The sequence below is a fragment of the Drosophila yakuba genome, chromosome 2L (assembly GCF_016746365.2).
Source record: "Drosophila yakuba strain Tai18E2 chromosome 2L, Prin_Dyak_Tai18E2_2.1, whole genome shotgun sequence".
Lineage (NCBI taxonomy): Eukaryota > Metazoa > Arthropoda > Insecta > Diptera > Drosophilidae > Drosophila > Drosophila yakuba.
In genome coordinates, this window is record NC_052527.2 from 1,088,023 (window position 1) to 1,101,619 (window position 13,597).

At 46.0% G+C, this 13,597-nt stretch overlaps 1 protein-coding gene and 1 long non-coding RNA gene across 2 annotated transcripts in view; both read right to left on the reverse strand.

The window, feature by feature from the left end:
• The window catches only part of LOC6526376 (protein Star), a 28,820-nt gene that overhangs the window by 6,339 nt on the left and 8,884 nt on the right, over window positions 1-13,597 (reverse strand). The window contains exon 2 of the mRNA XM_002087459.4: window positions 5,416-6,401. Coding sequence (XP_002087495.1) covers window positions 5,416-6,334 — 919 coding nt within the window. The 5' untranslated portion in view covers window positions 6,335-6,401. The remainder of the gene's footprint in view (window positions 1-5,415; window positions 6,402-13,597) is intronic.
• LOC120320845 lies at window positions 3,375-5,402 on the reverse strand. Its single transcript, XR_005560430.1, has 2 exons — window positions 3,717-5,402; window positions 3,375-3,657 (listed from the first exon to the last, which is right to left on the reverse strand). It is a non-coding gene; the product is annotated as an uncharacterized LOC120320845 (long non-coding RNA).

A 13,597-nucleotide genomic window follows, 5' to 3' on the forward strand; every position in this document is an offset into this window, starting at 1 on the left:
GTCGGATCTTAATCACCGCCTGCGAAGCGCATTTAACTGTGGCGAAATGGAAAAGGCCAATGCAATGCGGGGCAAACTTCCACATCACGTGATCAGGTGTGAAATGCATTAAGTGGGTGGAAAAACAGAGGAAAAGTGCGAATCAAAAAGAGCCTCAGCCAGCACTCAACAAACTAAAATGAAATAAAATATTTAATTCTATTTCAACCAAATGAAAACGAAGAAGAAATAGGTGTTGACCAGCAATTCAGGCTGATTTATGGCAACGTGGCACTCTATATGATATGTATATGATATATGACCCCATTGAGACGTGTCGAGAAACCTTTGGCATAGTAAATGACCCCGTTTTAATGCGTTAAACGCTCCCCTTGGCCATTAATCAACCCTGATTGAAATATCTCTCGGCGAAATCCCGATAAAGCAGACACGAGGCCAGTTGTTCAGCCCCCGCTGTTGTTGTTCTTCTTATTAACCTTATCGCAGTGGGCACTTTCCCAAGGAGAACCCACACGACGCCTAAGAAACGGCGCAATTGCAATGCCAGAACGCCAGAATGCCAGAATGCCACAATGCCAGAAGGAGGGTTGCAAAACCCGAGACCCACATGCGGGTGGTGGCTCAATGGAATGATGGAATGATGGAAGGGAGGAGTAAGTGCCACATAAGAAGTGGTTCCTATAGTCATCGTGAGTCGCCGTGGCGCATGCTGTGATAATGCCATTTGAGCTTTGCTTTTCAAATTGAGCACTCGCTGCGCTTTTGACGAAGCTGATCATCTCCGCCGAACGAACCACTAGCACCACCGCAGTCCAGTCCAGACGACGACAGCGACGCCTCTGCGGGGGTGGATTTTCCCGGGCTGGGGGCCATGCAACAATGTTGGCAACTGCATACGAAAATTATGAATCACAAGACAAACGAAGTCGGTGGGAGGAGGGCCCAGAATGACATCCGGTGGCTAGCAGGGGAGGTTGCTAGTACACTCGAAGAAACCAGTGCAGTATCTAGTTGATAGTGGAAGCTTAACAGCTTATACTTTGTTATAATAAATAAACTGTCGTTCTTAAAACGATGTGGTATCCAAACTAGCAAGGAAAACTATCAGATGTAGGATCAAAGTCTTAAGTACAAAGTACTTAAGGAGCAGCCAGACTAATAGGGGATTTGTCAAGAACCCTCCCCTCCCTTTCCATTCTGAACCCCCCCTACAAACGCGCTGCGTGCCTAACGGGAATTAAGTCATTAGTGGTTGGAGTTCAAGTTGTAAATTTCAATTAAAGTTGCAATTTGCAAATTGTCACCAGCGAAGGCCAGACGACAGTGACGACGACATCGTGTAATCACCGCAAGTGTGAAGATAATGCCTTCCTAACATGATTAATGCTCTGACCTTTGGGGGCGTGTTCTCCAACGCTCGGTATGCACAGTAAAAAACTAGTGTGGGTATTGCAATGGCATTATGTGTTATTGCCCAATTCACAATTCTACTTCCTCGCTATCGGAGCAATAAACATAGTTTCCACAAATGGGCTAATACGCTTTGAGGTACGGCACTTGTTAGGGTCGTCTTCTCTTTTTCGGTTACCGTACCGATTGCTGTCAAAGGTGAGGCTAATGACACTGCACCTGGTTACTGGTTACTACTACCACCTGCGCACTCCCCCTTTGGGAGTCACGAGCCATGTCAACAACTACAGCAACAACAAGTGAAGCGCGGCAACGTCGCAGAGGCGCGGCGGCATGGCGTGTGAAGATGGCTTCAGTAGTCAGTCACCAGTTGCCAGTTGCCAATCAGTCGAAAGTGAGCGGCGGAACAGTGAAAGCCAGCCAATCGCCAGCTAATCGATGACTGAGTAAAGTAATCACACGGCGTCGATAAGTAGGCTATGTTCGGATTATGGCACAAGTCAATGCAATCCTCGGATGAAGCACACGAAATTGGGTGGCGGATATTAGAGAGGAACTCAGACATTATTGGACTTAGCCATGCGTTTGGCAGTGAATAGAAATGGTAACAAGCTGGTACTTTAGGGGGAACCAGTTCTGAAATCGAAACAGCTATTAAAACCGATTTGGCCAGAGTAGCAAATGATCGTTAAACATTCAAATGGCAAATACGAGCAGAGAGATGGGAGTTCGCTAACCTCGCTCTATAGATATGGTAATAAGTAATAGTTTGCCAGCATATATAAATTAACAAAGCTTTCAAATAAAATCAGAGATGGTTGCAAGCCGCTTTAATTAACTTACTATCTAACTAATGTTGTTATTGACCAACTTTCCGAGTGGATAAACCTGCTAATTATAGTTATTTGGCCACTGCCCTTAATAGTTTTTGATACATTCCTTAATTACCTATATCCAAACCATGGTTTCCCAGAGAGGGATCAGCATACACCGATTTCAAAATGCCGCCAAACTTCAAATGCAATTTCCGATTCCGAATCTCTCCCCAGAGGAAAACTGGGAAGTGCTTCGGTCATTGTAACAATCAACGTGACTGGAACGTGACTGCTACAACGAGTCTAGGGATTGGGATTGGATTGGATTGTGGGGGACCATCATCAACACCATTATATTGTGGTCATGGGAAGTACGGAAGAACTGAAGAACCAAAGAGCTGAAGAAGTGGAATCAAAAAGCGGCCGAGGCTGAATTTGTAACAAGAAGAGCGTAGGCAAGCAGAAAAAATGATTGTGAGAGTTGGCATTTGGTATTTGGTAGTTTTGTAGTTTTGTAGTTTGGTTCTGGAAAGTCATGGTCAGAGGTTTACCAGCTCTCGGGAATTTCGGGGCGAGTGGAGTGGGGGAGCTCGCATTCCATTCCGAAATTTGTCACTTTAATAAGCGCATTTCAGTTCGGTTCGCTTTGGTCTGTCAAGTGCATGATTCGAAGAAATTTCGATTCGAGCGGCACAAAGCTTCCACTTTTCAACCTCAACCTTTGTGGCTCCGCACGGAACGTGTTCAATTTATATCCACACCGCTTTTGTAAGTGGAATAAGACGAAGTTGGGGCAGCAGAATGGGCCGAAGAAGGAATGCCTAATTTATGTTTATTTCTGTTTATGAATCCGTTCGCTCGTATAAACCTAATAGAGCCATCAATGAGCCATAAAACTGGGTCTGTCCAGCAGCGAAGTCAGTCGACAAGTGACACGCCCAAGTGGAAACTTGGAGATATCGGACCTTCGTCCCCGTCCAAACCAGTGGCATCCAACCCAGAGAAGCCCATTCCGTCTAGTCGACGTGGCGACGAAAAACAAAAGAGTCGGATATTGCAGTCAATAAGTTGTTGAATTATAACCCCTTGAGCACTTAACTGAGTGCATGAAATTACAAATTTATAGCAAAAAATCAGCTGCAATCATCGTTTCGATTTATACGGTTTTTAATGGCAATAAACAAAAAGGGAAAAGTGGAGAAGTCAAGGCATGGAATCCATAATAATTTTGACATTTAATAAACCTATTTATAGGAAACTCGATAGTACCATTTAAAGATTCTCTAGATTCTAGTTCTGTATAAAAGTGTATTTATTTAAATCCGCTAAATCCATCAGCGATTACAACTGGCAAGCAGAAGTGACTAATCCCAAGAACTTTGGTTATTCCATTTCCATTAGCACAAATGCAAATGCAAATATATTCGATCAGCTGGAAATAAACGCTTTATAAAATTGAATTCACAAAGTATTTGCATAACATTTACACACTTTAATCGAATAAGCGGAAGATGGCAAGAAGTTGGCGCTACGGAAGAAGTCTTTGGCCCAAAGGAAGCCAAGGGAGTCGAGGAGGCAGAACGTCAACGTCAAAGCGAAAATTGCCAACACCCGAGTGGAATTTTAAAATGCCTTTAAAGAAGTGTGGATGTTGACTTCCCCAGCTGCAACAACAATGGACTGACATTGATTTTTTGGGTCTGGTCTGGTCTGGTATGGTATGGCATGGTATGGTCTGGGTGTTTACACTTAGTAGCCCTTAGTCACTCGCGGGCCACATGAATCACTCAATGATACTCCGGCGCCACTGCTGGCGATCCGTCGACGATGTGGCGAGCTCACATCATATGCAAAACAATTTCGCTTGTAAAATGCTTTCCGCTTTCATTGAGCGCCAGTCGCCACAAATGCGAAAAAGCCAACCCAAATTAAGCAAATTTATTCTGCACTTTCGTACTAGTCCAGAGACGAGATCGCGACGAAAATGTACACAGGCCTTCTCCGTTTGACGGGCTGTAATTCGGTCTCGGCGACAACAAAATATTTCAGCGAATTAAAAGAAATTGCCCCATCCGACGGCTGTCCGCGATCCGTACTATAATGCAGATAGATGGATGGCCAAGCTAACTAAGCTAGTTGGGGATGCGTCATCTCCGGATCCAGATAGGTCACAAGGTCTACGATGCGGATCATTCAAGGGAAGGCTTTGAGCTCACAACCCTGAGGTTCTGGCAATCAACCGCTGTCTTATCGTACTCATTCCCTTATCGACTGCATCTGTAAAGTTTATTAATACCTGAGGAATGTGAATTTCCATATGGGCAGACATAGTCAACTTCCAAGAAACTTGATAAGATTGGGTTTTTTATTTGATCACTTAGGTGCAGATATCTTTGTTATGAATACTTTCCGTTTAGGCTTAGAAGTGACTTACAGAGTTTTCATAACGACTTTCATTGTAATTCTAAAGGAGAGCCCGCCATAATTTGCCTCTTGTTGCTAAACAGCTATTTAAACTCTTCTAGTTAGTCGACCAGCCACAATGACTCCGCATTTGTAGCCAAACAAGACTATTAGATATTCCTCCGACGTTGGAGCGGCTGCTTTTGAAACGGTGGAGCTATCGGTGCTTGCAGCACGTGTCTGGGCTGCCTCATCGATGGCAACGTTTTGGGGCAATGACAACACAGCACTGCACAACGCAACGCAACACAAACAGAAACAGCAGCGACAGCTGCGATGTTGCCTGTTGCCAAGCGATTGCTGACAGGAAGCGCCACTGCGCCAGCCAACGCAGCAAACACGCCCACGCCAAAAAGATATTGGCAAACGAAAAAATGCAGACCCTATATACATACATAAAGCCAGCGATCTATGACAAAAGATGCGCTGCTGGCCGGCCAGCTTAGATGACGCGTAAACTAATCTCGAAAGTGTGCCCATTACCGGGAAAGGACAACCTTTCAGGAACAAAAAAGAAAAAAATAAAGGAAAGGGAACGGAACGGAACGGATCTGCAGCAAAGGCAAACACAGCCTACATCCGGTGGAAAAAATTGTGTTTGCGTTTGTGTTTCGGGCAAGGAACCGAACGGGCACAAAAAACAGATGACATATGCCAGAGATATCAAATTTTAATAAGTAAACACTGGACAGGATAGAGGATACAGTGGATATAGAAGAGCACTCACCTGTCGTGTCCATGTAAACTATTAATGTGGCAAAGACTGTCGCGAAGGAGAGCAGGCACAGGGCGATGGGCAATAGCTGGCGATAGGGCGAGGGATTCAGCCGGGGATCGAGCTTCTTCGCCTTGCAGGATCCCGATCCTCCGGAGCCACCACCTCCTCCGCCCGCACAACCCGCTGCCGTGAGGTGGTGATGGTGGTGGTGATGATGGTGCTGCTGCTGGTGCTGGTGGTGCTGTCTGTGCGGATGCTGGATCTGTTGCGGAGAGGTTCTCGCCCGGGACTCCATGCCCGTGGACTTCTGGCAGCAGTGTAGCTGCTGCTGCAGCACCTGTGGCAGCCGGGTGGGCGTGGAGAGGGGCGAGGACACTGTGCTGACCGACGGCGAGCTGATCACGCTGCTCAGATCGCTCTGGTCACCTCCTCCTCCGTCCTGGTGGTGGTGCCTGCTCGCCGCCGTCGCCGAGGTCGTCGATGCGTTTGTGTGTTTGTGGCGCTGCTGCACATGATCCGTCTCATCGGTGCCACACTCTTTGGTTGGTTGCCGGGTCTCCCGCTCCGTCTCCTTCTCCTGCTGGCCAAAGTTTACCTCGTCCACATCCTCGCACTCGATGTCATCGTCGTCGTCTACCGCCGCGTAGTTTGTTCGCACGGGCAGGGTTTTCCTGGACTCCGGACTGATGGCGGGGTTTGATGGACTGGGCGTGACTTGCTGGTGGACTCCGCTCAGGGTTCCAGATCCTCCGCCGGCGCAGCTTCTGCTCAGCGTAAACTTCTTGGGCGCGGCCTTCGCATGCCGGCGGCTCTGTGTCGTCGATCTCTGCTGGTGATGATTACTACTGGTGTTGTGCTCCTCCTGCTCCGCCTGCTGCAGCTGCTCCACCGCCAGCGCTGGATGCGCCGAGAACACTTGCTGCGACATGACTCCTGTGTGGGTTCCTTCGATCTCGTGTGCCTCCTGGTTGCAAGTCCACTTCTACAGCCGCATCCTGGAAGAGAAGAGCCAAAGAGAAGAATCCAATTAGTGCCAAATCGAAAACTAATTTCATAAGGTGCATTGAACTGAGGCACCATCATCATCATCATCATCATGATCATGATCATCCCCATCCCAGCATCCTTACAGCCAGCTCTCCATATGTCTGGCAATCTTTTGTCTGCTCCTTTGCTCCTGCTGCCGTCTGAACTTATTCCCATTTTTATGAATAGGCAAGAATACGTCCAAAAAAACCGAAAAACTCAGACTCAGACTCAGACTCAAATTCAAACCCAAACCCAAACCCGAACCCAAGAGCAAAAGTCGCTCCAAGACGGAGGCCCGAAGAAATTGAATACAAAACTCCACCACCTGTCAAAAATCGAGCGACTGCCAGACAAAGCCGGGTGCGAAAGGGACGGGCGGCCGGGCGCAGAGCGAGAGGGAGCGAGAGCGGTTGATTGCCAAAGAATTTCAACAACAACGCGAGGTATTTTGTGAACCAAATTAAAAAAAGACACAGAACGAGAGCAGTCGAACGAACTGGCGAGCCGAAGAGCTGAAGAACTGAAGAGCTGGCTCCGGAGGGGTGAAAATGCATTGCAGCGAGGCATGAGAATTATAAATGGAAAAGCATTGAAGACGGAGATGAAGACGGCCGAGGAGGGGAAGAGCGGCGATCGAGCGGAGCAGGAGGGCCTCCAAGGAGGCGGAGGCCTCAGTGGAAGTACCAGCCGTTTTGTATGCCGAAGTGGGTAGCTACAGCACAATTCTGCGTACTAGATATAACTATAACTAACTCAAAATCGAATTAGTCAAATCAAGAAAATCATTCCATGATCAAAGGACCTGAAGGAATATTACCTAAGACTCCGAATACTACACCTTAAGTTGATGGCTCCTGTTAGGATTTTGTTCCTGATCCCTTGATTTATAAAGTTTAATACCCTATTATTAAGAACCTATCTCTCAAAAAATGTATATATATCTAAGCAAGTCACGGTCGCTCCTAATGGAGTGACCTCGGCTGTATGGGTGTAATGCCGTGTACTTGTGCGCATGCGCAACAGACGCGCGAACGAGAGAAGCCATGCTCGGCTCAAGCGGGAGCGAGTGAGACGGCAACCTGTGCGAGTGGAATCGAGTTCATCAACTGGCAGTGGAAACAGCAGATGTTTTTCCAATGCTCGGCGGCTGTTGCTGCTCCGGCTCTTATTCATTCTTTCCCTGCCGCCCAAAAAAAAGGTATGCACAAATTAACGAGAGATTTGTAATGGAACAGGCAACAGGCAGGGATTGCAGTGTGGTTCATTCCTGGCAATAGAGGTGTTCCTAAGAACAGGGTTCTCCAATCTATGCTCTCAATAATATAATATCGAAACCAGAAAATGGCATTTGGTATAAGTGCATCATATCATATTCAAATGAACTAATGGACTATGATATCATATCATATGATAGAGCGTATCCTAATAAGCTTGTTTCAATCTTTTCAATGAAAATAGAGTATCTGATCACCTCTTCAGAACTGATTCCGTTCCATTCATGTAATGCCTCTTCTGGGTTTTTGCTTCATAACGCATAACATCTCCTGCTTTGGACCTTATAGTATTTTTTGCCCTGGCTCGTAAAGCTCCTTTATGCTAAGGGCAAGGCTGCCATCCAGCCAGCAGACTCGGAATAAGAATAAGAATCAGAGTAGGAATCGGATCGACTTGCTGACCAGCAGGAGCAGAGTCGAGCTTGGGTTGCATTGACTTATGTGGATGCCGCCGCGAGGCATTCGCGCATTCGCATTCGCATTCATTATCCATTACGCGTGCGCCCAGCTCTCGGTTCTTGGGATCCCCGTTCTTAGCCCCGCGATGCTCCCTCGAGAGCGGAATATGTTTTGTGTGTTTTGATTTGCTGGAATTTATTGAAACATATCCCAGCAGCGAAGCCGGGTCTTCGAGGCCCGTGATTAAATGGCCTGCTGTTGGATGCTCGCATTTAATGATACTCTTCCCAGCCGTCGTTCGTTAAACGATATAGTTCCTGGAATGCATCAGGCTTAAATGGGTCCATATGAGAGATAGGTCGGGCATCTGCAGCAGGTTGCAATTGCAGTGGGCAGAATGGAGGCCATTAAATCTCTAAGAGAGCAGCCAAGTCCATTTAATCGATTCCAAGCGTGTTATTAGCCACTTAAAGTTGTTTAAAATAATTCCATTACCAAAAGAATTCGATTTTTCGATTTTTTGTTTTAGTGCTTGATTACTTGAGTTTTTCCCACACCTATCGGCATTTTTAATCCTATTCTACACACTTTCTGCCAAGCGATTTTCAAGATTTCGAACAATTAAGATGCATTTTCACAGCTCTGAAAGAAACTTCAAGTTTATGGACGCGTTTAATGGGCTTTTAATTCAGTAATTAGCTAGCTCCGTCTTTGATTTGCAGTGCGTAAATAACGCGCCCTGAAATCGAATTGAAACGAAGCGAAAAACTTTGAAGTCGGATGGAAAAGGCCCTCAGATACATAGTATTTGTATCTGCAGGCGGTCGGTTGGTCGGTCGGTGTGGCGTGTGATTTACGGCTTGTCGCAGCGCATGAAATCGATCGATTTGAGAGAGCGCTTGGAGAAAAACAACAAAATGGGAAATCAGAGGGAGCCGACAGCACACGGATATATCTATGCATCTATAGCTATGCATGTGCGATGTATCTATGGATGTATGTGTATCTGTAATCTGTATCCGAACAGCTATCAATAGCTGTGTGCGTGCTTTTGCCGGCGTCGCTTTCATTGATGCTGCCCTTTTTTGTGTCTGCTGGCTGTCTGGGAAGTCGTCGACTTGGCAACAACATCTAAACAGCCGTCTATATATTCTGTGTGACACAGCCACCTCCCAGTTGGCGCCACTGGAGGGGTCACCACAAGATTTACGTGGAATGGGGGCCAGAGATTTGGACGACAAAGACGATTTAGGCCCTGCAATTTCAGCGTTTGGCGTGGTGCAACATATTTTGCGGCCCCAGTTCCGAGAAAATCGCCAAGCGAAGCTGAACAAACAACAAAATCAAGAGGGGAAAAGGAAAGGAAAGGTGAGCCAAGGTGGGACAAGGTGGCACAAACACGGTGAGAAACCAGAACCTACTTCAATGCTGCTTCTGTCTTTGCATATGTAGATAGACAACAAAGATCCTCAGCACTAAATGTGTAGTTGGATGAATCATTTCACATATATACTTCAGAAATCTGTTTCAAAATGACCTGGACAGCAGACCTATTTTTCTGTGTGTACGAAGGAGCAGCAGCAGAGAAAGAACCAGCGAGCGAACATGCCACAATAATGTTTTGCGGTTAATGATCGTGCGATGCGAGGTTCGTATAAATGTAACACAAAGCCAGAAAGAGAGGGCGAACGGCACAAGACATTTTGATAAAACATTTACAAACGCACTCAAGCAGAACTCCATCATCCCGGCCAACACAACACAGTTAGAGGAAGGTATAACCACCAGGCCGAGTTCTGCAAAACAAAAAAAAATCTAAAAACCCAGAGCAGGAGAGACAAGAAGCGTTGACGATGGGCAGCCAAGTAAGAAAAAGGCAGACAGCTCGTAGAATTATTCTGCTACGCTTTTAACCATATGGTTTATTTATACAAAAACAGCAACAGCAACAGCAATAGCACCGCACCGCACCGGAGGAACAAGATCAAGAAGTGGAAGGCGTCCAGGCCACTCGCCAACATTGGTAACAACAAAGTGGCAGACAATAAAAATGCAATTCTAAAAGGCCAGCAATAACAACAGCTTGGCGATCGTTGCACACAGGAATTCCTCGTCTTCTACACTTGGCACTGGGAAACGAAAGTCCATCGAGGCGGGATTCCTTTCGAAAAACAAGAGGTTATGCAAGGAGAAAGGAGATCGAGCTCCAGTATAAGCATTAAAGAAAGGTTTGGTACTCAGATAAAAACAACTTTTCGTCTTATCATTTAATATCGTTGCAGTGCTCGTAGGTTACGAGCCCTTATTTTCCTAAATACATCCTAAGAAGGCACACTCCTACTTGTTTCCTTAAGGACCCACATAAATAACTTCACCATTCCTGTCAGATAAACTCACAATCGCCTCAAGTGACCGACCCTCTAGATTCGCCAGGCGGTTCCCTAAAAAGTTGTTGAAATTCTCCAATTGCCGCAATTGTTTCCAGTACTCGCCCTTAGCAGGATCCTCCCCTCACTTAATTTTTCCTCTACTTGAAATGACTACTTAGAAATGAGCTACCCCGCTGGACAAGAGCTCCGCCACGCTGAACGCGCTAATGAAAAAATTGCTCTTGCCAGGTAAGGCAAGAAGGTATTTCGGAAATTTATTGGTAGCACACAGAAACACAGAAACGTGAAAATAAAAAATATACGAAATGTGTGGCATATGCTGCGCACTTGGAGGTAAGAGGTAACTGGCAACAGGGACTTGCCACTTGCATCTCGGACCTGTGTGGTCGTCGGGGCGGCGTTGACTTATCTTGGCTTGTTTATCGGCCAGCGTCGTCGTCGTTGTCGTCGTTTTAATTGTTTGTGCCCGAGGCGTCGGTTTGTAGGAGTTGGCCAGCCCGAAAGTTGGCCGACAGCAGCTACAACGGTTATTCGTTATTCGTTCTTCGTTGTTCAGCAAGTCGTTCTAGTAAATTAGCACATAAAAATGCGGCTGGAAAGTTGCCAAATAAAATGCGGCAGTGGCAGTTGAGGAATCTAGGGTAAGTCGGGAATGGCAAATGGGTTCCATTGCAGCCGCTGCTATTTTATTGCACTCGCCTTTGCATGTCGGGAATTTATTACCAAAAAGGCAGCAGGGGGCCACAAGAAGCCGGGCTCCTTGGCAGTTGCTTCGGTTCCCGGACAGCTGGCGTGTGCCAGGACTAAGGAGGTGCCCTGCAGGACTCCATGCATATGCAATTCATCGCATTGCATGCGAGAATTGGCGGGACACTTTGATTTCGCCCCCTTAAGCAGATCCATCAGGAGAAGGTGGCCCACGACAGGAGCAGTCTGAACGTCTGAAATTCTGAAAGCCCAGGAAGCCCAGGAAGCCGAAAGCCAAAAGCGCTTATCTTAATGAGAAGTTGACGTGCCAGCATGCCACAATAGCAACTCGGTTGGGGCATGAAAATTGCCTTAATGTGCCGGCAGATGCCCGAAAAATAATATTTATGCGCCTCAATAAACTTGTGGGAGTTACTTGGCCAATTACACCATAACTTGGGCCATTGATTGTTTACTTTAGTTGCTCTCCCTGCGCGGAGGCCATAAATTCCACCCATCGATGATGAGAGTTTCATTTGTTGACTTCAACTATAACCATATTTTTCGCTGGCTATGGTTTGTTGATATCCCATGACATTTGTTTAGAGTGAAAACTTCGACAGAATTTCCATTAAGATCTTAATTTACGTGCAACGGATGTGTGGTGGGTATCTTACAGCCATTACATAACTATCTAAATCGCTGGTTTATTTTTAGTTGGGAACGCATTTTCCATGTGTGATTAAATTTCCTCAATTAACTAGCTTAACTGCGAATTACACTGGCCCGCGGTCAGCTGCATAATTATGCAATGTTCATCTCGGCATAATTTCGCAATTAAATTGAAGTCCATAATCTATCCCACATCAACGCAGTCAATTGCCAGCGCGTACTCACATTTCCAGGGAATCAGAACGTTATATTAATTTGAACCCCTCGCATCCACGAGATGTTTAATGTTTATGCCGCCGCAGTTGCTGACGTGACTGCATCCAACCAAAGCTCAATGAAGCAGCAGCTCGAAAGTGCAGTAAACGCCGAAAGGTACAGTGAGCACCGTAAAACATAAAACCGCAAATATGTCTTTAAAAATAAAGGTGCAACAATCCAAACCGAAACTTGGAGTTAGTACCAAGGATCTTGCTGAGAAAAATCTTCTTTAAACTTCAACCAAACATAAATGCAACAGATTTAGTTGTTGAAGCTTCACTGTACTGAAAAGGCAAAAGGGGCAAGCATCGTGTAATGAGCCGCACGCACAAAATGCATAGAAATGGAAATGGATCAAGAGCAGCAGATACAACTGCACATGGAGGGGCGGCAGATGCAGATACATATACAGATACAGATGCAGATACACCATGCAGGTCAAGCAGGTACAAATGCAACAAGCGTTCGCTCGGCTGATTAGAAAGAGCGGGCACTATTTGTTGGAAACATAAACAATATTTGATGGCTGCGCTCTTTTCCGACTTTTCCGACTACAATAGTGACTGTGCCCACAATGACGACGATGATGATGATGATGATGCGTCGACGGTGGTGGCTGCTTCTTGTGTATCTACACATGCATGACGAATGCGAAGAACCCCGGAGAACGGCGATCGGAACAGAGAGCCTGGCATAATAATTCACTTAATCAGGCTTGAGCGGATTTACCAACTCGACGCACATTTATCACGATAAAAGACAAGGGAAATGCCGAAAAGAAGGCAGCAAAATTGGCCCAGACCAGACCAGCAGATAGTAGACAAATTGCTGCTGATAAGCAGCAGCAGCAGGCAACAGGAAAATCGGGTAAAAATCGGGGAAAGATGGCTAAGTGGATGCGGGCCCGTTTAGGCAGGTGAAAAATGGAAATTGAGATTATGTTTAAGAGAAATCCTCGCCCTCACCCCATGAGTTTCCCAACCACCAGGAAAAGTACACTCCATCTCAAACACATGTCGCTCTTATTTTCCTTTTTGGGCAAAACGGAAGAAGTCTTTGGCATGCATGAATGGGCAGAAAAACAAGAAGAATGGATGAAATAGGAAAAGCAAGAAAACTCAAGTGGAAAATTTTCACTAGGATGCGTGGTCGAGAGATGAGAGCGATCCGAAAGGCAGGGTTTTGTGTGCTGTGTGTTTGCATGTGCATTTCGGTTTCTGTTTTTGTTTGCAACACGTTCACTGCATGCCACGTTGCCTGACTTCACATTCAAATGGCATGACATTTCACATTTCTGGATGGATTCCGATTTTAAATGGAATTGCTCAAATTGCAGCCTAAGCTTGGCTCAAAAAATAATAGATAATGCAGGGATTTACCAGGAAATAGCGCCCGTAAAATAATGAGCAAGACTAAGAGGAAAATCAGGCAGCTGCTGTATAAGTATATGAAAAAGTATACAAAACTGAAAAAACACTATTG